This window comes from Papio anubis, chromosome 11, assembly GCF_008728515.1.
Source record: "Papio anubis isolate 15944 chromosome 11, Panubis1.0, whole genome shotgun sequence".
Lineage (NCBI taxonomy): Eukaryota > Metazoa > Chordata > Mammalia > Primates > Cercopithecidae > Papio > Papio anubis.
Window position 1 is genome coordinate 67,325,816 of NC_044986.1, and position 27,216 is coordinate 67,353,031.

The following is a 27,216-nucleotide window of genomic DNA, read 5'->3' on the forward strand; positions in this document are numbered from 1 at the left end:
GTAGCTGACCAGTCAGAATATCACCATATATCTTTAAGAAAAATGTTAGTCTAGTTACTTGTGTAGTGTCTAGCGTTGAGCAGTTGCTTGAATGTCATAATGATTCTGCTGTCTCTGCTGTATGCTTCCATCGGGATAACTTTGTCTTTCTTACCTTTGGAGATTCAAGACAAGTTGAACAAGACCAAGGATGATATTAGCAAGAACATGTCATTCCTGAAAGTGGACAAAGAGTATGTGAAAGCTTTGCCCTCCCAGGGTCTGAGCTCATCTGCTGTTTTGGAGAAACTTAAGGAGTACAGCTCTATGGGTATGATGCTTGGCATAGACATGCTCTCTACTTCCTTAAAGCGACTGTTTTGTCATTGTTTAATGTTCACATAGGTTAAGAATAACTCATCATAGGTTCTTACATGTTTAGGAGGACCTACTCTGTTTCACAGGTCGAATTTCATATTTTAAAAATTATGTTTAGATTCATTCGTCATCCGTAAAGCAAGCAAATCTCAGAGACAGTGGAACTTGGCTTAGGTACCTTTTGTAAGCATGAATAAAACATTTAGTGTTTAAGAAGAGAGAATATAAGATATATAATACAAATGAAATATAGATTCATGTAAAAATGTGAAATCTGCATAAAGGCACAAAAGAAAATAAGTCACTATAATTCTGCCATCAAAGATAAACAGATGGTATCTATCTTTCTGCATGTAGCTATAGGTAGAGTTGTCTGTATAGTTTACATCTATCTATATATGTATATCTATCTGTTTCTGAGAATGCTAATAGTGTTTGTCTGTGTGTATACACATATGCATGAGCATATATGGGATGGATAAATACACCAAATAGCTTGGTGTGCTTAAGAGTGTAACCCTGGAACCAGCCTGGATTCATATCTTGGTTTGCCACTTAAAATATGCCTTTGTCGAGTTACTTCTGTATGTCACAGTTCCTGTATCTCTACAATGGGGATAGTAATAGTAGTACAGTACTTACTTGAAAATTTGATTATGGGGATTAAATGAGATCATACATGTGTAAATGTTTTATAGTGCCTGGCATATAGTAAATGTTCAGTAAATGTTAACCATTATTGCTATTATTAACTCAAACAGATTCATGTTTATTACTGATTAAGATCATATTACAAGTACTTTTTAAAAATAAGCTTTTTAGTTTGATATATTTACAGAAAAGTAGCAAAGATGATAGAGATTTCCCTATACCCAGCTTCTCCTGATGTTAACATCCTCTGTAACCATGGTACGTTTATCAAAACTAAAAAATTAACATTGGAAAAATGTTATTAACTACACTACAAATTCTATTTCTAGTTCATCAGGGTTTTTTTTTTTGTTGTTTTGCTTTGTTTTGTTTTAAACTAATGTTCTTTTTTCTATTCTAGGAGCCAATCCAGGAGCCATGTTGCATTTTGACAAATACCCTTATTTTTTATTTTTTGAGACAGAGTCTCCCTGTGTTGCCCGGGCTGGAATGCAGTGGTACGATCTCAGCTCACTGCAACCTCCACCTCCCAGGCTTAAGCAATTCTCGTGCCTCAGCCTCCCAAGTAGCTGGGATTACAGGCATGCGGCACCATACCCAGCTAATTTTTTGTGTTTTTAGTAAAGATAAGGTTTCACCATGTTGCCCAGGCTGGTCTTGAACTCCTGAACTCAGGTGATCTGCCTGCCTTGGCCTCCCAAGGTGCTAGGATTATAGGTGTGAGCCACTGTACCCGGCCTTGACAAATACCCTTACAGTTTCTGAGTGACATGTGTTGAGGTCTTGACATTGAATAGTACAAAATTTGATGTAGTCTAGGATGTAGGTGAATGAAGGAGGGGTTAGCACTCTAAAACCTGTGTGTTAGAAGATTTCCATGATTATGAGAGCTGGTTACCACCACCATATTGCCTTCTCTTTAATGTTTAAGTCATTGTCCATTGCTGTATTCTCTAGCATGAGTAAAAGAACAGGAAATGAAACCAGTTTTCTTATTTTCAAAAGGCTGGTGACCACTGGTCTGAAGCTGTGTATAGTACAGAGCAGTGTCCTCTAAGGAAAGAGTGAAAGTCAAACGGGCAGCAAGTCAGAGCTTGGCAGATTGCTGTGAGAATGAGTTTGTCTGTATATTTACCACTTAGTTTTCTGTTCTCAAGAGCTGAAGATCTTTGTTTTGGAGAGCCCATGGCTCCATGCAGTTTTTAGTTGGTGTGTTTCTGTAATAGTTTTCTCACTACCCGCTTTCAATAGGGCATAGCTGCTTTGTAGCACAAGGACCTGAGACACCCACATCAACAGATTGGTGGGTAAAATGAAGAATGTCTCAGGGAGAGAGGAAAGTGGAAAGTCGGATCTTATATTCTAGTCAGGAACTTTACTTTTCTTTCCACACTGGGATAAAGGAGGTTTATCCCAATGTTGACTGTGTTCCTGATCTTGAATGCTACAGCATATGCTGCTGGAAGCAAATAACTAGTTCTATGTGGGTTTCCAGGCTTGGCTTAAGGGAGCCATTGTCTGAGACCAGGGTGCTCATGGTTTATTCCTCATTGTGGTTTGTTTGCTGGTTTCATCTGTGATGATAGTGTGCTGAAATTTCACACTTTTCATCTTGGTTTCTTCTGCCAACTCTGCCCATAACAGTTCTCAAAATTCCTAGGACTGGATAGGAAGGGAGAGAAGAAGGAAGCTATTGCAGAAAAAGGCCACTCCAAAGCCCTATAGAGAACGAAAAATAAGTATAGACAAAGACAAATGTTCCTGCTGTTAGAAGGTAGTTGAGGATGAGGACAACATTGTTATCAGACTGCCTTTATTGTACCTAAATGTTATTAATATCTTTTTCACATTGCTGATAATAATGATTTTTCATCTTTATTTTATTGTGCTAACTCTTTATTGAACTTTTTTCTTGACTTGCTGTAAGAATGCTGTTGGGTTTCCACTCAACATTTTTTTCTTTTGTACCCAGAGGGGTTTCTTCCTGTTTCTTCTTTATTAGAACCTGTCTTCCCAGAGGTTCCTGCTTATTGACCTAATGACCTTACCTTTCTCTGCAGACGCCTTCTGGCAAGAGGGGAGAGCCTCTGGAACAGTGTACAGTGGAGAGGAGAAGCTCACTGAGCTCCTTGTGAAGGTGAGCGTCCAGTTCTTGAGGAAAACCTGTGAGGTCTGTGCCAGTTTACATGACCTCCTTTTTTCTCCTTACTTTTGTAATTAGAAAAATTACTTAAGGAAAGCTTATTGTTACAATAAAACCATAAAAGTTTCTCTTCACACAGACATAGGCAAATATGTATAATATTATCAAAGACATCTTCAGTCTGTCAAATAGTAAAACGTTATGTATGTTTTCAGTCTTTGCAGATGTCCTGTCTAGAAGGCAGATTACTAGGGAAGATAGTCCTGTCAGATGAGATTTGTTATGGTGAGACAGATTTTGTTTGATAAGGAGAGAGAGGATAGGGAAACTCTTTCATAATTTTCTCAAATCCTGTGACCCGAGATGAGCAGTGGTCTCATGTAACTTCAAATCATTCTCATTCTTAGCTGCTTCCATTTCTCATCACATTTATTTTTATTTTATTTTATTATTTTTAGAGACAAAGTCTCACTCTGTCACACAGGCTGGAGTGGAGTGGTGTGATCATGGCTCACTTCAGCCTTGACCTCTTTGGCTCAAGTGATCCTCCCACCTCAGCGTCCTGAGAGTCTAGGACTACAGGCGTGCACCATTACACCCAGCTAATTTTTGTATTTTTTTGGTAGAGATGGGGTCTCACTCTGTTGCTCAGGCTGGTCTTGAACTCCTAGCCTCAAGTGGTCCACATGCTTCGGCTTCTGAAAGTGTTGGGATTACAGGTGTGAACCATTGCACTCAGCTGTCATTTTTATTTTGGAAACTCTACTTCATCATTTAAAATTGGGGTTGTACTGATGATCTCTAAGGTGTTTATGTTCAATTATTATAAATATGGAAGTGTCTCTTAATAAATATGACAGATTTTGCATAAGTTGGTATAATGCTCTGATCTTCTGTACTTAAAATCTTTAAGTAGTTTCCCATTATCTACTGAATGAAACTCAGGTTCTTATGCAGCAGAGAATACAAGTTTCTTCATGAGCCAGCTCCCACTTATTTTTTCTTAACTACTTCTTTTTATTTCCCACATAAACACTAATCCTGCCTCTTTTCTTTACTAAATGTGTCGTGCTCTTATCATGTTGTTTTCCTTCCCTTCCATCATTCGTCTTGTTCCAAATGATGATTCCTACTCCTCTCTCAGAGTTCCACTCAGCAGACACCTCTAGACCACCCAGGATGTTAGTTGTTCCCTCTTCAGGGTCCCTTAGCACTCTGTACACAAACCTGGTATTGCAGTCGATAACAACAGCTGCTTTGTGCAAAGTGCTTCACATGCATTATGTTATTTCATGACTGCTAGAACGCTAGAAGATAGCTACCATAACTACTTCTGCGTATGAAGAAACAACTTTAGGTTATGTGACCTACACAGCTGAAAATAATAGGCAAAGCTTAGACTTCCTGCTGGGTCAGTTTAGTGTTATAGTCTGCGCTTTTAACCATATTTATACTTCTTTCCTCACCACATTGTAAAATTATTTATTTACATGTCTGTCTCCTCTGCTGTGTTTTGATCTTCTTTAGGTTGAGGAGTATATCTTACCTTTTTTTCCAGTTTCTATTGTGCCTATACTTAGAAACTGTTGTTTAGTGCATGATTCTTTGTGCTATATAGTGTAATAGTTTTAATTTCACCTCTGCTTGCATTTCTTTACAGGCTTATGGAGATTTTGCATGGAGTAACCCCCTGCATCCAGATATCTTCCCAGGACTACGCAAGATAGAGGCAGAAATTGTGAGGATAGCTTGTTCCCTGTTCAATGGGGGACCAGATTCATGTGGATGTGTAAGTATGTGCAAGGGGCATCCAATACCTTTATTTTTTATGTTAAAATAGAAGAGTTTTTAATAAATATTAATTATATTTTAATAAATAAAAATATTAAAAATATTTTACTACACAAGTAATATTTGATCATTGTAGAAAGATCATTTTACTACACAAGGAATATTTGATCATCATAGAAAGATCCTAATTAACTGCAGTTTTAAATGTTACTTGTAATTTTGTAACCCAGAGAATGTCAACATTTTGGTATATATTCTTCTAGATATTTTTCTCTTCACCTTTTTATTTTGAAAAACTTTGAACCAACATTCAGTTTCTAGGATAGCTTAAAGAACACCTTAGATTCACTAAATGTAAATATGTTGCTATATCTGCTCTCTACATTCCTTCCCTCCCTACCCCCTTCTTCCCTCATCCTTTACCCGCACACTTACCATCCCCCTATTTATCTATGTATACTTTTGTTGTACCATCCAGCAGTGTTTTTAATATACTTCTGGTTTTACCTGAGCCAAAGTTTAATTTATTATTTTGCTGTAAATGGAACCTCATTTAGTTGCTATTAGGCATAAAGAAAGGGGGAGGACGTCATTATATTTAAAGAAACACATGAAGATTCTTTATTTTACCTGTTCTTTCAAGTAGATGGTTGTTAGTTTTTCTAAACTATGATAGATAAACTTCTCTTTAAATCTGTTGTCTTTAGAAAAAAACGAAATCTCAGGTTATGTAGGATAGATAGATTTAATTCAATATGCTGTAATGGTATCTTAGAGGTGCTAATCCTATCAGATACTCATCACATTCGCAGTCGTTATAAAGACTGCAGATAGAATTATTGAAGGGCCCATTCGAAGACAAGAACACCTGATAGTTTAGTTTCTTTTTGTTTTTTTTTTCCAGGAAGCATTGTTTTTGTTTTATTTTGTTTTTGTAATATGTTGGCGCCATGAAAATCATCATGTTCAAGTATTCAGTAGTAATAAAGGTGATATGCCTGGCATTCATTTTGAAAACAAAACTGTTAAAAACAGAACCACCCATAATATAGCAGCAGTTTCCCTTAGAGTATTGAGGTGAACAGGGTGGCTTTCAGAGGGAAGATAATAATGTACTTACAGTATATTCCTCTGTGCCATTAGACTCTTGAAGAACTTGTAAGAGGCCACAGAGTAAACAGCCACAGAACAGTGTGGCCTTATCTGGTAAATTTGAAGATGTGTATATCTTATGACCCAGAAATTCTGCTACTCAGGACATACTCTAGAAAAATTAGTACACATAAATATCAGGATATATGGACATTAATATTCATAGCAATGTTATTCATGGTAGCTAAAAACTGAAAATAATTCAAATGCCTATCCACAGGACACAGATGGATAAATTGTGGAATGGTGTGTGTGCCTCAATCCATTGTAGCTGTTATTCAGATTCATGCACAAATTACTTCATCCATCTTTGGCCAGTGGGAGCATCTTCATATTGGCTCCAAGGTCCATTTACATGACCCAAGTAATCTTTGAAAACCTTTTTTCTCTTTCTTTCCTTTTTTTTTTTTTTGACAAAATATTCCGGGTTCAGGTTCACTTTGTCCATTTCCTGCTCCAGGCCTACAGTCAGCTATTTGTCCAAGGAGACCTGGTTTATTTTAAAACTAGGTAAAATAATTACATAGCTCCAAAGTCACATTTATGGAAAAAGACAGATTGAAAAAAAACCCAGAATGCAGTCCAGAGAGACAAAGAAATAGAAAGTGTGAAAGAGAGGCTAAGAGATGCAAAGGATAGAATGAGAAGGCTAACACGCGTCTAATTGGTGTTTGAGAACAGCCAGAGGAAACAGATTACCTACAAAGGCATAACTGTTAGGACAACTGATATTCTCAATAGCAATGATGGCTAGGGTGGTTAGGGGTAGATGAAAGATTGGCTGTAAATTGCAAATTACTAGAGCCTGATGATAAGTAGAAGCCCATTGAGCTTTTAAATTTTATTTACTCTAGTTTCATTCTTAAGAATTCTGTTTTGTAGTTCTCCTTTTATTTTATTATTATTATTTTTTGAGACAGGGTCTCAGTCTGTTACCGAGGCCAGAGTGCAGTGGTGCCATCTCAGCTCACTGCAGCCTTGACCTCTTTGGGCTCAAGCGACCCTCCCACCTCAGCCCCCTCGAGTAGCTGGGACTATAGGCGTGCACCACCATGCCTCGCTAATTTTTGTATTTTTAATAGAGATGGGGTTTCACCATGTTGCTGAGGCTGGTCTTGAACTCCCGAGCTCGAGCGATCTGCCGCTTTGGCTTCTCAAAGTGCTGGGATTACAGGCGTGAGCCACCACGCTTGGCTGTGTTTTTTTTTTTTTTTTTTTTTTTTAAATCTGCTTGATTGTTTTTTATAGTCCCTTTCCTTGGCTTAACTTTTGTTTACTTAAATATATTACACATAAATATCTTGTATTCTGTGTCCGATAATTCCAATATCCATGAGCGTTACCTGATTCTGCTGGCTTCAGTCATGGTTCTTTGTTTCCTTATATTCATGTTTTATTTTATTTTACTTATTTTTTTTTTTATGAGCCACTTATTTTTCTGGGAACCTAGGGATTCTTTGAGGCCTAGATTGAAGTTAAGTCTGGAAGTTCTCTTCTTCCAGAGAAGATTTGTCATACTTTTGTGAGTTGTTGGGGATTGCCACCACACTGGAACCAAATTAAGTCAAATCTTTAGCTTGTCATTTTGTACCACAGAGATAGTGTGAATTCTGACCTCAAACTCACATAAAGGCTTCCTTGGTACACATTCTTGAAAGATTACTATTTTTCTTTACTTGAACATCAGGGTTGATAAAAACAGTTTTTCTTTTTCTTTCCTCTTTTGCAGTAGTGGGATTTATTTCTTGTACACTTGAGAGTGTAGTTTTTTCCAGTCATCTCCTGTTGGACTCCTTACCTTGGGCAGTCTCTAATGTATCTTCTGGTGCATCCTTTGCTCATCTGTCAGTGTAGCAGTTTGAAGTCTGTAGGGGTTGGTGCCACCCTCAGGGTGAAATCTAGTTTTGCCACTTACTTATCTTGCAGGATGCTTGATTTTGCTTTGTTTGGGGGTTTAGTAAAAGTTTCTTTATGTTAGCTTAATGATAGGTTTTAAATTTTCTTTTAATGTTTTGTAAATTTTTTTATTTCAGTTAGGAGGATTGCTCAAGGTATATAATCTATATTGCTCAAAATAGAAGTTCCATAATTGTTTTTTCCGTGTGATAGACCTTTGTATATTTGAAAGCCCCTTTGTCCCTGAATCTTCTCTGCCCCACATTTTTCTGGGTTACTCAGCTGTTCATATGATTTCACAGACTTCCAGTCATTGCAGTCATTCTCTGAATGACTTTTGGTTGCTTCTGGCCAGATTGAACACAGTTCTCCACATGTGGAGTGGCACTGGTCTTTCAATCTGTCTTTTTAAAATCTGGGTTCAATAAACTTATCTCAGACCTTTTCCTTGAAGTCAGCGTTTTTATTCTCGGCAATGTTTATTTTATTCCCTGCTGTTCCTAATGTCTTTGTTAGTTCTGTATGGATGCTACTGGCTTTGTTTTTTTTTTTAGGTCTGTAGCTCATTCTGTTGTTTCATGGTCTAGGTTTTGAACTCTTTGTTTTCTTAAATTCATGTTCTTATGATACTTTCCTATAGTGAGAAAGTTATAAGGGGTTTCCTTCTGTCCCTTAGCTTGTTTCCTTCTGAGTCGGGTTTTTATTTTGCATGCTACATACTACCTTTTCCCCTGCCTTTTAGTATGTTTGCATAGTTGCCTTGCCATTTTCTCTCATTCTGGGGTGGCATTCTCCAGACATTGTTTTTTCTTATGCACTGTGGGTGCTTCTTGTCTGAGACCATTTGGTTGGGGACAAAGCTCAGCCAAAGCTTTGTTCTATCTGTATTAGAATATCTGGGTCTATTCTGATATTCTCTTCAGTTACCTATCAGAGTTCACTCTCTTATTTGGAAGAGATAATACCCTTTGATTATTTAATTCACTGAAGTCTTCACTCTAAAGAGCCAATCCTGATGTTCTCTCTCCCATTTTGCTCATTTCTCCCTAGCAGCCATGTTTACCACTCACCCGTGAGAAGAGGAAGAAGATAAGGAAACCCCCTCAGCTTGCCTCTCTGCAGATTTGGGGGTATAAAGGAAAATTCTCAGGATTTTGCTGACTTTGCAGTATAGTTTCAAGGGCTGATTAGAAACTAGTGTTTTACTTACTTCTGCTCTCTGCTGTTTCACTGTTTCTTTTGTTTTTGATTGCCAATATTTGAAGTTTATTGCATTAGATTATCTCTCTTTCCTTGTTTGGTTGTTGTTATTGTAGGTTTTGACTCTCTTTCTCTCCCTGCCCTCACCTTTTTTTTTTCTTCCCATCTTATTCTAGAAGTCCAGGCCTAGGGGTTTTTTGCATTGCTGCAATTAAACCATATCTCTATTATTATGATCTTCAGCACGTGTGTGAGGGATCAGAAGAAGGATAGAGTCTGATTCCCAGGCTCTTCTAATATTTAGACTTTTATAAAATAACGAATCAGCACTGGTGTTGTCTTTTTCCCTCTCCCACTCTGTCTCCGCCACTCCTCCCTTAGCTTCTTATTTTTCTCTCTGGATGAGCTGCTTTTAGTGAAGAAAGAGTTCAGTGTTCAGAGGTGGGAAGCCAGAAGATAAGACCAAATGGCTGGGCAATCTTTAGGCTCTTCCTAGCTAAGAGTTGTAAGCTCTCTCATTCTTTGTTCTTCAACCTTAAACTATCTTTCCTTCTATTAACTTTATTTGTCTCAGTTACAATGATAGAGGTAACTTCACATACTAAAAGAAATTAGGTTACCATGTGAAACACTCTTCTTGGCTTGTGCTAATGTCATCAGATCCAAACAGCATCTGAAAGAAAATTTTCCAAGAAGATGATGTTCTCTTGTTTTCTGAAATACATATCGTATGTTAAAGTGAGAGTTTTTATACATGTTGAAAGAAGTTGAATAACGTAATAAATAGTTACTGAGGCCTCCATTTTCTTACTTCACAGTGAAAATTCCTGTTTTTCTTTGGGTATAGGAGGTAGAAAGAAGTGGGAGAGTAATAGCATTTTAAAACACAGAATCAGAAATACAAATTAAAAGTAGAACCTAGGGCCAGGCATGTTGACTCATGCCTATAGTCCTAGCACCGTGGGAGGCTGAGGCAAGTGAATCACTTGAGCCCAGGAATTTGACACCAGCCTGGGCAACTTGGTGAAACCCCATCTCTACAAAAAATACAAAAGTTAGCCAGGCATGGGGACGTGTGCCTGTAGTCCCAGCTACTCCGGGGAGCTGAGCTGGGAGGATCTCTTGGGCCTGGGATGTGGAGATTACAGCGAGCTGAGATCATGCCATGGCACTCCAGTATGGGTGAAAGAGTGAGACTCTGTCTCAAAACAAACAAACAAACAAAAAAGTTGAATTTAGGTATTCCTACTTTTACAGTCAAAAGTACACTGGTGTTTGCGTAATAAATAATGATGTTTTGACTAGTTATTGAACTAAAAATAGGACACATGAAGCAGGTGACTAGGAATTTGGAAATATTATTGCTTAGGTCATTACTGGACCTTACGAAGAGATTGACGCACTGGAGACTTGGACTTTGCTGGTACCTCCCCGACTTTCTTCACAGCTGGCCTGGCTCCTCTTGTGACATTCTGAGGTTTTATGCTAAACCACAGGACATGCTGATGTGCAGAGCTGACCTCAGCTATAAGTACTTTTGTCTTCTGCAGCATAGAAATGTAGTGATCTACAAACAAGCGTCCCATGCCCAAGTTCGGTGCATTATTTTGTGGTGATGGTCACATGTTTCATAAAGACTTCCTGAGTCAAAAAATGGCTTTTCTCAGTTCATCTTCCATATAACTCCTGGCCACAGGGATTTTGTATCCAATGGTATTTTTGTCCTGTATGTGGATATTATCTTAGGAAAGTTCAGTGGTTACTTTATCTGATTCCATCTTGTATTAAGCTACACTAAATATGAAAATGTAGAAAGTTTTACTACTTGTCAATAGATGCTAATGTATGACATTGAGTGAAACACTTTTAATTCCTCAAGGGCTCAGTTTTCTCACCTATAAATTGAAAAAACCTTTCAAAGATTGTATGAATCTTCAGAGATGGTAAGTCTAAGAAGTTGTCCAGCTAGTTTAGTACTGCGGCTTTTTGTTTATTTTAGAATGTTTCATTCTTATATATTATTTTTTTAAAAAAATAGCCAGATGGCTATGACATGCCTGTGTTAGTCAAGGTTTACTGAGAGTCAAGTCAGGCATTAAGAAATGTGGAGGCCAGGTGCAGTGGCTCACACCTGTAATCCCAGCTCTTTGGGAGGCTGAGGTGGGCAGATCACTTGAGGCCAGGAGCCTGAGACCAGCCTGGCCAACATGGTGAAACCCTGTCTCTGCTAAAAATACAAAAATTAGCTGGGCGTGCTGGTGGGCGCCTGTAATCTGAGCTACTCAGGTAACTATGGCAAGAGAATCGCTTGAACCCAGGAGGCAAAGGCTGCTGTGAGCTGAGATCATGCCCCAGCACTCCAACCTGGGCAACAGAGTGAGACTCTGTCTCAAGAGAAAAAAAAAAAAATGGATTGAGGGTTTGTTAGGTATCAGCAACTGTGTCAGGTGCTAGGAATGTTGTCATGAACAGACTGGTCCCTACCTTCATCAATGTATAGTCCAGTGGAGAAAATAGATGAATAAAAAGACCCCTATGCCTTTTGTTTGAACTCTGGTAAAGAAATGTGTTTATCAGAGGGGCTAGGCCAAACATTAGGAAAACATTTTACTTCATTTAAAAAGGATTAGGATTTTTGTTTTATTTCAAACAAGGCAACAAACTTCCATCAAGTAGAAACTTCTGCTTTTCTCTTTCAAACTTGTCGAAACCAGCAGTTTACTTTGGAAAGTCTGAATGTCTCTTAGTGTATTGCACAGTTTACTAGAATTGTAATCACAATTTCACATTCTTTAGCAGGCATTGAAAATTTAAATTAAAATTCTGATATTTTTGAATGACATAAAATGCCCTATCTTATCTGAAAATTGAAAAATTAATACACAAACGCAAATGGATTGTGAATGGGTGGGATCTGGGCACATGTGCATTTGTCTAGACAGTGCTGAGTTTCTGCTCATTATTTAGTAGCTTTCATTCTTCTCCTGAGCCAAAATTAGGCTTAGCCAATAAAGCCAAATTTTCCTTCTGGAAGACATGGCAGTGTCTGCCTTGCAGCATGCATCCAAGACCTTACCTGTTTCTATATCAAACATTGTCAAGATCAGGGCATGAAGAATCGGGGCATCCCTGACTCCCCCAACAGATGGCATCTCTTCTTTATTATAGGTGACTTCTGGGGGAACAGAAAGCATACTCATGGCCTGCAAAGCATATCGGGACCTGGCCTTCGAGAAGGGGATCAAAACTCCAGAAATGTATGTATGTGTGGCTGTTTTGCCCCTTCTGAATTTGTCTGTCTGGAGTACTGCTTTATGAAACTAAACCAGATAATCCATTTTCCTGCTCCTTCTCTTCCTCTCATAATTCTGGCCCCCTTCCCCCCTGTCCTAGCCCCTCTGCCCTTACCCTTTCACATTCAGTAAAATTCTAAATGGATCAGCCAGTTACTTTTCAAGATCATTCCCATCCTGCCCCACCCCCAGATCATACATAGTATATACTACAAGCAAAAATAAGATCCTTTTTCCAAAAGTGAGAGTTTGAGGACTACATCTTTGAATCCTGTGATATTGGCAAGTTATTTGGAGCCTAAAGAAAGTTCTCTAGGTACTTTACTTCTGCTTATCTTAGAAAGTGACTTAATATTATAGGCTGCCTCAGGGTATTCTCTGGGAAAACTTTAGTGTGAGGGCTGTTTTCTGGGAGGAAGAATAAAAATATCTTTTTGAGATTTACCCACATTGCCTTCCTTGGACATAAATTTGATGTTTGGTTACATTATTTTTCCTAGACTGTTCCCTTGTACAGTATGTTTATCTTACATCTTAATATTTTTACTGCAAGTATCACTGACAAAGGGGATTTATTGCATATGGTCTCATGCTGTGGTTCATATGTAGCATAAGAGAATAAACCAGGCCGCCATTCTGTCTTCATACGTTGATCTTTGGTGCTTGCAACTTCCTTAGTAGTAGAGATTTTTCTCCTTAAAGGGAACAGATTCGTTGTATGAATGGACTAGTTGAGGAAAGTCTTAAAGCAAATATGCGTGACCTCGTTTTCTCTTTCAGCACTATTTGAAATACTATTTCCAAATGTGTAGGAGAAATGGGGATTTTAGTTTCTTCAGGTTTGTGGTCTTTCAGAGTTGGAAGGGGCCACTGAGAAGGGGCCACTGAGCTGATGCTTGGCCGCTGTGTTCACATTTCTGCTTGAACACGCATTGTGCCGGGAAGCCTTCTTCTCATTCTCACTGAGGTGCCTGTCTTTGGTAGGCAGCTGTTAGCCCGCTCTGCCTTGTGTTGCTCTCACCCAAAGTCTCTGTCCCCCAGCTTTCCGCCTGCCAGCCTTGCTTTATGCTTTGAATCCCTCACTGTGGGATCACTTCTGAGTCCTCTTCCTATTGCCAGAATGATTTCCTAAATAGGAGGGAAGTTTCTGCAGAAAATCAGTGGGCCTCTTTTTGGGTGTGCTTAAAAAGAAAGCAGTATGAACACTTTTAATTTGGGGGAAAATAATCAGAATTTACTCCCGGTAATTTAGATTAGCTGCTAATGATGTTTTCTATTATTTTGGTCTGAATTTCATTATTATTCTCTTCCCTGTCATCTAGTGTGGCTCCCCAAAGTGCCCATGCTGCATTTAACAAAGCAGCCAGTTACTTTGGGATGAAGATTGTGCGAGTCCCATTGACGAAGATGATGGAGGTGGATGTGCGGGTGAGTCCCTCTGGAGGGCCCACTGTCTGTGCTGGGCTCTGATGGCAGAAAGGTCCTCTTGTTGACTAGCCGTTTCCAGTCACACTTAGATGGGTCTGACTGCCTTTGATTGTGGCAGCCAGAATATGAAAAACTACACTGATAGTGGTGATTGACTGCAGCTTCAGTCTTTTCTTTTTTTTCTTTTTCTTTTTTTTTTTTTTTTTTGAGACGGAGTCTCGCTCTGTCGCCTAGGCTGGAGTGCAGTGGCTCAATCTTGGCTCACTGCAAGCTCCGTCCCCCAGGTTCACGCCATTCTCCTGCCTCAGCCTCCTGTGTAGCTGGGACTACAGGTGCCCGCCCCCACGCCCGGCTAGTTTTTTTTTTTTGTATTTTTAGTAGAGATGGGGTTTCACCATATTAGCCAGGATGGTCTCGGTCTCCTGACCTCGTGATCCGCCCATCTCGGCCTCCCAAAGTGCTGGAATTACAGGCGTGAGCCACTGCTCCTGGCCTCAGTCTTTTCCTAGGTTCATGAATTCTGAAAGGGAGGTGATCTAGTCACTAACTTGGGACTTGAGAGACACAGGTTTTGCTGTCAGCACCATCACTTTTCCTTTCTTTTCTCTATTTGTAAAATGAACATGGACTCAGTTCCCTTAAGACTCTTACCATGGCCTGGGCATGGTGGCTCACATCTGTAATCCCAGTACTTTGGGAAGCTGAGGAGGGAGGATTACTTGAACCTTTGAGCCCAGGAGTTCGTGACCAGTCTGAGCAACATAGTGAGACCCCCGTCTCTACACAAAATTTTAAAAAGTAGCTGGACGTGGTGGCGTGCAGCTGTAGTCCTAGCTGCTCGGGAGGCTGGGGTGGGAGGATCACTTGAGCCCCAGGGGGTTGAGGCTGCAGTGAGCTGTGTTCACACCACTGCACTCCAGCTTGGGTGACAGAGTGAGACCCTGTCTCAGAAAAAAAGAAAAAAAAAAAGACTCTCACTGTGGTTTAGATTGGCTTGAATTAATACCATTGTCATTATCATAGTGATTATTTTTATGCCTCACATTTGTATAGAGGAATTTTCTAGTTTCAGTGTTCTGTCAGAATCCCATTTGAGCTTTATGACATTCCAGAGAGGTTGATGAAGCTGTTACATTTTTGTAGTTCACAGATAACAGACGAACAGACTGAAGTAGTGTACTGAGGGTTTCACTGCTGGTAGGTTGTGGGGCTGGGGTTCACATTTGGCTCTTTGGCCTCTTAGCTCAATATTGTTTTCACCCCCACAGCGATTCTTTTCTTATTTTGTGCTCTCAGACTATTCTCCAAATGGACTTACCTGGACTCGCCTGTGTCCTGTCACCATGGTGGGATTCAGTCTTCCCCCAGTTGGAGTGGTGAAGGAGGGGGTACTAGTGGAACTGGAACTCTAAGCTGGCAGCCCAGATTGCTCTTGGCAGCAGAAGAGAAGAGTAATTGTGACATAGATTCTCATTTTCCTTTAAACTTTAAATCCCTAGGCAATGAGAAGAGCCATCTCCAGGAACACTGCTATGCTCGTCTGTTCTACCCCACAGTTTCCTCATGGTGTAATAGATCCTGTCCCTGAAGTGGCCAAGGTATATGAGAGAAATGGGCTGCTATGGCAGGCAAATGGATATTTTAAAACAAAGCCTAATGGGGCAGTACTTGGCAAAAAGAAGTGATTTTTATTTTCCTGTTTGACCACAGTAGTGATGAGTGACTCTCATCAGCCCTAGGGGAAGCCCTGCAGCTCTGTTCGAAGCCTCTAAGAGTTGCTAGTCTCTGCTGTGGGGGAGGATAGTACAAGGCTGAGGCCTTTTAAACTGGATATTCTGAAATAGTATTGCCTTTTAGATTGAGATCTGGAAATAATCTGCATGTAGGAATGTGCCCACCAAAGGGTGATATTCCATAAGCTGCCCCTCAGCACCTCCCTCTCCCTTGCGCCTCATCTTGTAGTGACTGAACAGGACCTTTCCCTTGCGCCAGAGGCAGCCTAAATCAGAGCTCTACTCATTTCCTGCTTGATTTTGCAGGGAGTTTGAGGTCATGCATATTTAAATACAAAATAGATACCATATTTCAGATGAATTATTTTGAAGGGAAGATACATTTGAAAGATAAATTTTGTTGGGAATGTTAAAAATAGCCATTCTTTAAAAACATGGGAGGCATAATACAAAACAGCCTTGTGTTTATAGCCCATCTTTCCGCCCATGTCTTGCAGTTTTTATTATAAGGCTATAAAGGAAATTCTCTTATGTTCTTTGTTTTTTGGTACAAGCTGGCTGTCAAATACAAAATACCCCTTCATGTTGACGCTTGTCTGGGAGGCTTCCTCATCGTCTTTATGGAAAAAGCAGGATACCCACTGGAGCACCCATTTGATTTCCGGGTGAAAGGTGTAACCAGCATTTCAGCTGACACCCATAAGGTGAGCTAAGGAGGAGATCAAGTGTTACCAGTTGATTATTTTGACTATTATTGATAAAATAAATTGGTAGCTTCCCCGCAAAGTATAAAATTAACTATAGAATTCTCATCAGAGGCATGTTTTGAACTCTCTCTTTACCGTCACCAGATCAGCTGGTTCAGGTGATGGGGTATAGTGGTAGAGGTGACAAGCAGTAGTGAAAATGAACCTATTACCTTTATCTCAAATTGGCTAGGAGAATTTCTGTATCCACTGACTGTGTGTAACTAGAGCACGCTAGTGTAGTGGCCCTTGTTTAAAAAGCTCCCTGAAGCCTTGAGCTGATTTGAGGTGGAGGGTAGAGGAGTGTGAGGGTTGGGAGTGGAGTTCCCATGCTGGTAGATAACATTAGAGCTGCTGTGCAACTGGGCTGAACCTACATGACAAGCGAATGTTGACGTAAGAGTCCTTTGGGAAAGGGGAAGAACCTGTGTGCTCAGGAACATTCAGCATTTGAGATGGCCATGCCTGCCACCCTTGGTGGACTGAGACAAAGTCTCGATCAGTTGATAATGCTATTGAATATACATCCAGATGTAGAAGAAGTATTAGCAGCCTCAGGAATGTGTACCTTGTTTTGATTGCATTTTCAGGGCTTGTTTTAAACTCGAGTATATTAAAGACTTGTTTTTCAAAATCTGTGTGATCTGCAGCCGATTTTCGGTCAGCATCTGTTTTTTCCGTACCACCCAGATAGCGCCTGTGTCCTTTTCCCATAACCATCCGTTTCTGGATGGTTCAGGTAATGAAATTAGTTTCATATTAGTTTTAGTAAGAGTTATTAGGGGGTCAGATGTTCTATAAGGAAACCAGTTACATAGTTCATTTTAAAGCTGGATTAAGTAGCTTTTAGATTCTGAGCACCATTATGTTCTTATAAGCATAATATTCTTAGTAATACTAAGCAAAAAAGATGGGAAGGGGGTCAGATGGTGATTTTAACTCGAAGTGTCAAATTCCATCCTTTCCTGGCTTCCACTGCAAACTTATCCTTGTTTTTATCCTGACATATGGCCCCCAGAGAAATACTTTAAATAAGGTAAACCACATGCTGGGCAAGAGAGGGAGTAAACCGATTAACTGGGCACCGTTCTTCCCTGGGTCTCAGATTCCTCATTCCTAACATAGAGAATTTAAACTCTGTCTCTTAAGTTCCTACTACCCTTTAGCATTTTAAGTTTGAATCCTTAATGTGAGTGGGAAACATAACAGAGAAACTGAGAAATATATAGGATTTCCTTTGCATGATGAGAGTTCTGGGACAAGATCTGCCAGACAGAACCATACTCTCACTTTTCTTGTCTGCTGCTTCTTCCACAGTATGGCTATGCCCCGAAAGGCTCATCATTGGTGTTGTATAGTGACAAGAAGTACAGGAACTATCAGTTCTTCGTTGATACAGATTGGCAGGGTGGCATCTATGCTTCCCCAACCATCGCAGGCTCACGGCCTGGTGGCATTAGCGCAGCCTGTTGGGCTGCCTTGATGCACTTCGGTGAGAACGGCTATGTTGAAGCTACCAAACAGATCATCAAAACTGCTCGCTTCCTCAAGTCAGAGTATGTGTGGAAGACTGGGGTTCTGCCTTGTCTGTTGGCTTTTTTTTTCCTAGTAGGCTCAAGGCACCTGCCTGGCTAAGTATCCATAGCCCTAGCCCACCTGTTGTCTCCCGCGAGACAGAGGGTTTAGGGCAGCAGCTAAGGAGTGTGGTGCTGGCCTGGGAGGATAAGCTCCCTTTCTCTGCCCTGACTTTTGGAGGGTCTTCAGAGACGGGGGCCTCATTTGTAGGTTGTCTCATCTCTATGAATGTCTTAACAACTGGCAGCTCTTCCCCTAAGGCAGCTCTTCCCCTAACCATTGTACAATTTAATGGTTAGAACAGTGATTCCCAAACTTGAGCATGCATCCTAATCACCTGAAGGGCTTGTTAAAACACAGATAGCTGGGCCTACCCCTAGAGTTTCTGATTCAGTAGAACTGGGATGGGGTCTAAAGACTTCCATTTCTGGAGATACTGATGCTACTGCTCCAGGAATCATACTTGAAGAATCATTGGAATAAGAAAATAATTAGAAATGGGCCAGAAGGAAAGAGGAAACGAGGACAATGAAATATTGGGTTAAGCCAAAGCCAGAACAGGCTGCATGCTTTGTCTAATGTATCTGTTAACATCTTATCTGCCCATCTCTCTATGTGTCACTTGGATTGGGGAGGCTTTTTAAGTATATTGAGGGGGAAGGAAAGCTGCCAGGAGGCATTTCTCATTTGAAAAAGGTCCTTGGCCAGGTGCGGTGGCTCAGGCCTGTAATCCCAGCACTTTGGGAGGCCAAGGCAAGAGGATCTCGTAAGCCCAGGAATTAAAGACTAACGCGAGCAACATAGTGAGACATTATCTCTACAACAAATTTAAAAATTAGCCATGAGGCCGGGTGCGGTGAGTCATGCCTGTAATCCCAGCACTTTGGGAGGCCGAGGCGGGCGGATCACCTGAGGTCCAGAGTTCGAGACCAGCCTGACCAACATGGAAAAACCCCATCTCTGCTAAAAATACAAAATTAGCCAGGCGTGGTGGCAATGCCTGTAGTCCCAGGAGGCTGAGGCAGGAGAATGGCTTGAACCCGGGAGGCGGAGGTTGCAGTGAGTTGAGATGGCACCATTGCACTCCAGCCTGGGCAACAAGAATTAAACTCCATCTCAAAAATAAATAAAAATAAAAATTAGCCACATGTGGTGGTGTGCACCTTTGGTCCCAGCTACTCAGGAGGTTAAGGCAAGAGGACTGCTTGAAGCCCAGCAATTTGAGGTTACAGTTAGCTATGATCACAATACCACTGCACTCCAGCCTGGGTGACGGAGCAAGACCCTGTCTCAAATAAGCAAACAAACAAATAAAAATTATATATATATATAAAAGGTCCTCCTATAGCTCTGATAGGGCCATTGTTAAGATCTGCTATGCTGTTTCTTGCTTTAGGGATTACATATGACTTTTTAGAACTGGAGATGAGCAGATTATTTTTCCAGAAATTTTTTTTAGTACATCTTTTGTGTCTCAGAAACATCTAGGGGAGTATAATTGGTAGTTGGGTAGACAGGTTTGAAGTCAGTGATTCTGAGTCATTAGATCTAGATGGGGTTTGGGCCTTGGAATATTTTTATTATTCCGTCTATGATTCTAATCTCAGTGAGAACCAGTGATCCCAGTGTAGCCTCCTTCTTTTTGAAGATGAGAAGACTAAAGCCCAAGGGGTTAGATTGCATTCATTACAAGGAAGACTTTGAATGATTAAAGAGATAGTGACCAGAGGACTATATGTGACTGGGTTTACTTTTTCTTCCTTTATTTATTTTTTTTTAAGACTGGAAAATATCAAAGGCATCTTTGTTTTTGGGAATCCCCAATTGTCAGTCATTGCTCTGGGATCCCGTGATTTTGACATCTACCGACTATCAAACCTGATGACTGCTAAGGGGTGGAACTTGAACCAGTTGCAGTTCCCACCCAGGTAAGCTTGAAGAAGCCTCTTTGCCTTGTTTTGCTCCATGACTTTGGAAGAACTTGGGTACGGTAACCTGAAGTATAGAGTTTGACTGCTAGAGGCTAGCACTTTAGTAGCAACTGTAATATCTAAAGGATTTCTCTCTTATCACCTGGAATTATTAGATACAAAGAACAAGACCTTTAAACTCTGGCAGAATTAGATACAAAGAACAAGACCTTTAAACTCTGGCAGAATTAGATGACAACCTCCCTAGACCAGTGGTTAGTCATGAGGTTTTCTCCCACTCTCTAGCCTTTCTACTCTCCAATCCATCTTGTACACAGCCATTATAAAATACTCGTTGCCTGGCTAATATTTAGTTCAAGACCTTCCCAGGGGGTCTCTGATCATTCAGACCTGCTACTGCCTTCTTTAGTAGACTTTTCTAACCTAATCTTCCTTGATACCTTTGCGTAAATGCACCACTCCAACTGAGTATAGGTCTGTTTATGTCCTCTGTGTACAACTTAGCCTTCCACACGTTGGTCCCATCTGGACTATCTTTTTCCCTCTTCACAATTCCACTAAACCCCACTAAATTCCTTCAGGGCAAGGTAGAATTTCTTCTGTGCTCTGAAGTCCTTTAAGACCCCAGCCATGTGACCCTGTCCCCACGAGAGCACATGGGGGCTGATTATCTAAGATAAAAGTGTTCCATTGACGGTGATGTGGTTGAAGCAGTGGTGGTGGAATTTGTGAGGGGATGGGTGGGACAAAGCAGCCAACCCTGTTCATCCTCTTAGCTTGGTTCTCAGTCGCGCTTAGAAGCTCTGAGGCCAGCCCATGCCTGACATCCCAAGCATCAGACAGCCCAGATTCCCGGGACTGGGAACAACTTGGATGACTACACTTGTCAGAAATAATGTGAAAGGGCAACCAGGACATTCCCATATTTGGGGCTGTATTATTTTAGAACATTTTTTCTTTCTTCAAGGTTCATCTCTCTCTCTTCTTTCCTAGTATTCATTTCTGCATTACATTACTACACGCCCGGAAACGCGTAGCTATACAATTCCTAAAGGACATTCGAGAATCTGTCACTCAAATCATGAAGAATCCTAAAGCGAAGACCACAGGAATGGTAGGGACACTTGGAGTTTTTTTTCTTCTCTTGGAAATTTAGGTGTTGGTGGAGAGTTTGAAAGAATTAAATGACTTGGAGTCTGTTCCTGGTTCTGCCCCTTTGCCACAGACATCTGTTATTTGTTGACTGGAGCTGATGATCTCTGCATCATCCACCCCTTAGGGTTGCTGAAGTCTCAAATGAGCTACACTATAAAGCACCTTGTAAGTTAGAGACCTCTGTATAAAAGCAGCTGGTGGTAGTGTCCATTTGAAAAGAAAATTTTGACACAGGAAAGATAGTAAACATGTTTTCTCTGGAATTTTCTTAGGCTAGTCCCTTTATGCAAAAAGGCCGACTGGAAAGTCCCTGTGAAAAATTGACTACGCCACCTACTTTTCTGATAGAGTGATGGGATGCCTAAGGTGGAAATGGGGTGGGGCAGTGCACATGCGACGCTAGGATTCGGGGAGAAGGGGCTCATTGCCGCAGTTTTATTCTTGCTCCTGGACCCAGCCTCACTAATAAATGTCTCTTTGTTTGGATTTGTAGGGTGCCATTTATGGCATGGCCCAGACAACTGTTGACAGGAATATGGTTGCAGAATTGTCCTCGGTCTTCTTGGACAGCTTGTACAGCACGGACACTGTCACCCAGGGCAGCCAGATGAATGGTTCTCCAAAACCCCGCTGAGCTTGGACCCTTTCTAGTCTCAAGGGGCTTCCAGCCTTCAGAAGGTTCTTGGGTATGAAACAGGCCGTGCACAACTTTGACATCTGGTCTTGCTCCATAGAGCACAACTCAAGATACACCATGAGACAGCTTGAGCCTCAGGATTCTTGTTCTTCCTCTTGTCTTCCTTTTGTGGTTTTTCATTTGAAGACCCCAGAGAATTCCATTACATAATGATTTTGCCCTTGTTATAAATGTTAGCCTAGGAATTGTTTTAACTATTTCCTTTTCTAAACTCTACCTTTCAGCTTCACTTAAACATTGTGTGGTAGCTCTGACCTGTCCTGATTCTTTAGAGAAGCTGGGGTACAGTTTCTGAGATAGCTAGAGTTTCTTTGTTATCTCAGGCAGGAGGCATTTACGTAACAGATGTTTCCCCAGCTGGGTGTGAGGTGTACTTTAAGCAGGAGGCTTTTACAGCCCTCTCTCTTTTTTTTTTTTTTTTTGAGATGGAGTTTTGCTCTTTTGCCCAGGCTGGAGTGCAGTGGCACGATCTCAGCTCACTGCAACCTCCACCCACTGGGTTCAAGTGATTCTTCTGCCTCAGCCTCCCAGGTAGCTGGGATTACAGGTGACCGCCACCATGCCTGGCTAATTTTTCTATTTTTTTTTAGTAGAGACAGCATTTCGCCGTGTTAACCAGGCTGGTCTTGAACTCCTGACCTCAGGTGATCTCCCTGCCTCAGCCTCCCAAAGTGCTGGGATTACAGGCGTGAGCCACCGTGCCTGGCCCTCTCTTTCTTAAGAGTAGGTTCGTTGTCTCTCTTAGAATCACTTCTATTGCAACTCATTTCTTTTTCCAGGACACAGATCGACCAAGCTGCTGTTCCCTATTCTGCAGGACAGGATTATTCTAACATACCTGCTTCATCCACCCAGGCAGGGTTTGGGGTGGTCTCTTCTGTGCCTGCAGTCCCCATTTGACACTTGGTTGCCACCATCTTTGGAGATTATTGTTTGGAATGATGCTCCCATTGGCTTGTTCTTATTACCGTGGACTAGGAAGAAAACATGGTTTCCAAATAATGGAGGAGCTTTTGGCCATGGTGCTGCCTTCCTGAACTGGCAGTGGTCAGAATACATCTGAACCCTGTCCTGGGCTGGTGATGAGCAGACACCAGGCCTTTTTCTATGCTTTTCTGAATATCAGAGTAGGATGAACACCCAGATTCAAATATGTCACCAAAGTTGGTGGTGATCCTTCCCTGTACCCTTAAGCCATTATGTAATGAAAATATGTTTGCTTGAAGGAACAGCTCAAAGCACCTTCACAAGTTGCCTTGACTTACCCTAGGTGGGTGTGAAAGAGCACCCATAGCAAGGAAAATTTTCTCTAGTAGTGTGTTCTTCTGCCTCTTCCCCCTTGATTCAGCTTTCAGAGGTACTATGGCAGTTTTGCCTCAGTTGCTGGACAGTTCTCAGCCCTGGCTAAAAGGGAGCAGTACAGGGAGAGAAACAGGATAGGAAAGCAGAATGGCGAGCAGCCTATGGCCCAGGGCCTGTAATCCCTTCCCAAGACTAGCTGCTCAGGGTGGTGCAGGGACAGGACCAGACCCTGCGCCCACTTCCTGCCCTCTTTCCCCTGTAGGGAACTCTCCTGTAGGCTGAGCCACTGTCTTGCTCTAATGACATCATATCATGTGCCTTTCTCCACAGCAGTGAGCAGTGAGCTACTCCTGGCCCAGGCCCTAGGGGAAATGGATCAGTCTTTGAGGTTTCTATTTGGGGAGGGCAGTACTTAAGACGAGTCAGGAGACACTTTCCTCTGTTCCTTTCCCCATCTCAGGGACTCCTGAATAGTCAGCCTCCTCAAGCTGGTATCTTCTAGTTTCCTCCACTGGGAATGCTGGCTGGGAGAGCCGTGACTACCAGACTTTTCCTCAGGCTCCTTGGCATGTTAGTCTGAAGTGTTCTTGAGCACTGTACTACTAACCCAACAACTGTGACTAGCTGGTCATGCCATTCAGGGCTGGTGTGGCATTTGTGTGTGTGTGTGTGTGTTTCCTGTTTGCCCCACAGTGCATTGTGGGATCCAAGAGTGGGTTGTGTGTGTGTGTGTGTGTGTCAGAGGGAGACCTGGCAGGTACCTCTTTGAGAGTAGCTGTGGTCAGAGCTGTGTGGTCAGTGCATTATGTTGGATGAGGTCCAGGAACCCAGAGCCACCCAGCAGACACCACTGTGGCTTGCCAGCCGCCAAGATGGAGAAGCATGTGCCCCTATAGAGTGTCTCCCCAGGACCAGACCCTGAGCCACTCGCTTCCTCTGTGCTGTGACAACATTGGTGCCAGGGGAGATGGTGTTTTTCAAAGGGACCTACTGTAGCCACTTTAATTTACAATTAAGAGCCTTAGTTTGACTTAAGACTTTTATAGGCTTTTCATTTTGTATTTTTGTGTATGCGTGCATATAGCAGCTACTCTGTAGCAGAGGTGGGTAGAGAGTCTTAATAGTATCATGTTGTATGCAGATGTCACATCGGCCTCTGCAAAAACTGTACTGTCTTGTTTCTGCATCAGACTTAAGTAGTCATGTGAATACACTGCTGAGTCACTTTTAATATTACGAGTTTTATACTTGGAAAAAGGTACTTGCTTCTTTTAAATCTGTCTTCTCTAACCTCCCCCTTACCATTTCAATGCTCCTTTCCTAATTTCAGCAATAATCTCAAAAAGCAATTAAATAGTTAAATGACCCTAATTGTAATTACTGTGGATGGTTGCATTCATGATTACTTGGGCACACACGGAGATCACAAATGGGGCAGTGGCCATGCTTGAATGGGCTCCTGGTGAGAGATTGCCCCCTGGTGGTGAAATGGTCGTGTGTGCCCACTGATACCACGAGCAATGAAAGAGACACAGTTAAGCAGCAATCCATCTCATTTCCAGGCATTTTAATAGGTTGCTGATTGGTCCCTGTACTGGGGGTGGTAGTCGTACCTATTTCAGAGAGGTCTGAAATTCACGTTCTTAGTTTGCCAGGGACAGGCCCTATCTTACCTTTTTTTCCATCTTCATCATCCACTTATGCTTACAGTTTGCTGCTTACAATAACTTAATGATGGATTGAGCTGTCTGGGTGGTCTCTAGCCGTCTGGGCAATGTGGTTCTGTCTAACCAAAGGGCATTGGCCTCAAGCCCTGCATTTGGTTTAGGGGCTGACAGAGCTCTTCAGATCATCTTCACACACATGTAACTGCTGGACATCTTATTCTATTATGAGTAAGAAATGAGAAGTTTTTCAAAGGGTTAGTCAGGATCTGAAGGCTGTTATTCAGATAACCCAGCTTTTCCTTTTGACTTTTAGCCCATTCAGACTTTGCCAGAATCAAACCAAGGACTGCTTTTTTGCTACAGTTTTCTGCCCAATGGCCTAGTTCCTAAGTACCTGCAAACCAGAGAGAAGGAGGATCCAGGATATGCTTGGATGAGGAGGCCTGGCTCATCTAGGAAGTCATGTCTGGGGTGCTTATTGCTGCTCCATACAGCTGTACGTAAGCCCCTTTGCCTTCTCTGTAGGTTCTTGGCAGCAATGAGCAGCTTTCAGCCAGTGACACAAGTAATTACTGAGTCCTAATTTGATAGCCACCAACTATACCTGGGTAGGCAAAGTCAGATTTTTGAGAACCTTTTCTTGATTTGAAGTTTTAATTGCCTTATTTTCTTTTATGCTTTCCTCTGTCTTGTAATCTCTTCTCTTCTTAATATCCTTCCCTAGAATTTCAATTATTTGGATTAATTTTAGAATAAACCTATTTATTTCTTAAAAAAAAAAAAGTGTTACCTGTGTCTTTGTCTCACATAAATGTGCTTCATACAGCTGCAGTGCTGCCAAGGTTGGCTTTATTTTTTGGAGACGAGGTTTCGCTATCACTCAGGCTAGAGGGCAATGGCATGATCATCACTTACTGTAGCCTTGACCTCCTAGGCGTAAGTGATCCTCCCACCTCAGTCTCCCAAGTAGCTGGGACCACAGGTGTGCCACCATGCCTGGCTAATTTTTCTGTATATTCTGTAGAGACAGTTTCTCTATGTTGCCCAGCCTAGTCTCTAACTCCTGGGCTCAAATGATCCTCCCTCCTTGGCCTCCCAAAGTGTTGGAAATACAGGCATGAGCTGTCCCTGCACTGGGCAAACATTTTTCAACCCTTGACACATGAAAATAAGCAGAGGCAGGAATGTAATGTAACAGTATAGTCCATACCTCGGCGTCTGGCATCTGTCCTCCAATCCGCCAGTCATCAGATCAAAGCACACTTGGAAAAATTTAAGTCAGAAGTGGAACAGATGGGAGACCACTGTCTGAATCTTGTTTGCCATCAGCAAAGGTATTGATAATCCTTTACTAGCATATATGCTAGGAACGGGGTCCTACTAATCCCTCTTATGAACAAGAACATTACGCTTGTTTCTCAACCTCCAGCCTCTGCCCCTTTCCTGGCCTTTGCTGGGGGACCAACTCATCCAGGTTGAGTTGTGACGTTGCTAGATTCCTGCTCCAAGGGACCCTGGCATTTACAAGTCAGCTTAGTACTTGGGTTAGGAGACACGGGTGAGAACTATTAGGAAGAAGGCTTCTCAGTCTCTCTGCATAATGACATATGTGAGGTGAAATTTGTGTAGCATGCAGTTGGGGTAGAGATGAGGCTGCTCTCAGGGCCCCCTTCTTCATGACACAGCGTGGGAATATTCTGTCCTAGAGAGTTCCTGGCTGGGGAACTGACTTTGCAAACCATCTCTTTAACTGCTCCAGTGATAAATAGCCTGCCGGCTCCTAAGCTGCCTATGTCTTCTCTCGTGTGGAGTAAAACCAGGCAAGCCCTAAGAACTTTGCTAAGATTTTAAGAAATCTGAAGAGACCATCAGGATTTGAGATCTCTCGTATCTGATATGATAGGCCTGTGTATTAGGATTCTCCAGAGAAACAGAACCAGTACACAAAGAGATTTCTTATAAGGCAGTGGCTCATGTGATTATGGAGGCTGACAAGTCCTGAGATCTGCGGTTGGCAAGCTGGAGAACCAGGAAAGCAGACGGTATTGTTGCAGACCGGAGGCTTGCAGCCTTGAGACCCAAGGAGAGTGGATGTTTCAGTTTAAGTCCAAAAGCAGGAAAGGACCAATGTCCCACCTCAAGGCAGTCAGGCAGGAGGACTTCCCTCTTATTTGGAAGAAGGTCAACCCTTTTTAGCCCTTTTATTCTATACAAGCCTTCAGCTGGTTGAATGAGGCCACCCATGTTAGGGAAGGCAGTCGGCTTTACTCAGTCTGTTGATTCAAATGTTATCCTCATTGAGAAACACCCTCACAGACACACCCAGAATGCTTGACCAAATGCCTGGGCACCCCATGGCCCAATCAAGTTGACATGTAAAATTAGCCATCACAGCCAGGAAGAAAACACAGGTTGAGTATCCCTTATCTGAAAGGTGTGAGACCAGAAGTGTTTCAGATTTTGGATTTTGGAATATTTGCATTATACTGACAAGTTGAG

The 27,216-nt window shown here is 41.7% G+C and overlaps 1 protein-coding gene and 1 long non-coding RNA gene across 6 annotated transcripts in view; one reads left to right on the forward strand and one right to left on the reverse strand.

Annotated features, from left to right (window-relative positions):
* SGPL1 (sphingosine-1-phosphate lyase 1) overlaps positions 1-25,500 on the forward strand; it is a 62,446-nt gene extending 36,946 nt beyond the window's left edge. For all 5 annotated transcript variants that reach the window (XM_003903817.4, XM_009214743.4, XM_009214742.4 and 2 more), the window contains 11 exons: positions 163-310; positions 3,069-3,145; positions 4,812-4,940; positions 12,359-12,447; positions 13,806-13,911; positions 15,411-15,509; positions 16,199-16,348; positions 17,708-17,946; positions 19,747-19,893; positions 20,890-21,010; positions 21,545-25,500. In XM_003903817.4, the coding sequence (XP_003903866.1) occupies positions 163-310; positions 3,069-3,145; positions 4,812-4,940; positions 12,359-12,447; positions 13,806-13,911; positions 15,411-15,509; positions 16,199-16,348; positions 17,708-17,946; positions 19,747-19,893; positions 20,890-21,010; positions 21,545-21,685 (1,446 nt within the window). In that variant the 3' untranslated portion in view covers positions 21,686-25,500. The remainder of the gene's footprint in view (positions 1-162; positions 311-3,068; positions 3,146-4,811; positions 4,941-12,358; positions 12,448-13,805; positions 13,912-15,410; positions 15,510-16,198; positions 16,349-17,707; positions 17,947-19,746; positions 19,894-20,889; positions 21,011-21,544) is intronic.
* LOC103887551 lies at positions 117-15,362 on the reverse strand. Its single transcript, XR_651691.2, has 3 exons — positions 15,230-15,362; positions 9,811-9,863; positions 117-216 (listed from the first exon to the last, which is right to left on the reverse strand). It is a non-coding gene; the product is annotated as an uncharacterized LOC103887551 (long non-coding RNA).
* Positions 25,501-27,216: the final 1,716 nt, after the last annotated feature.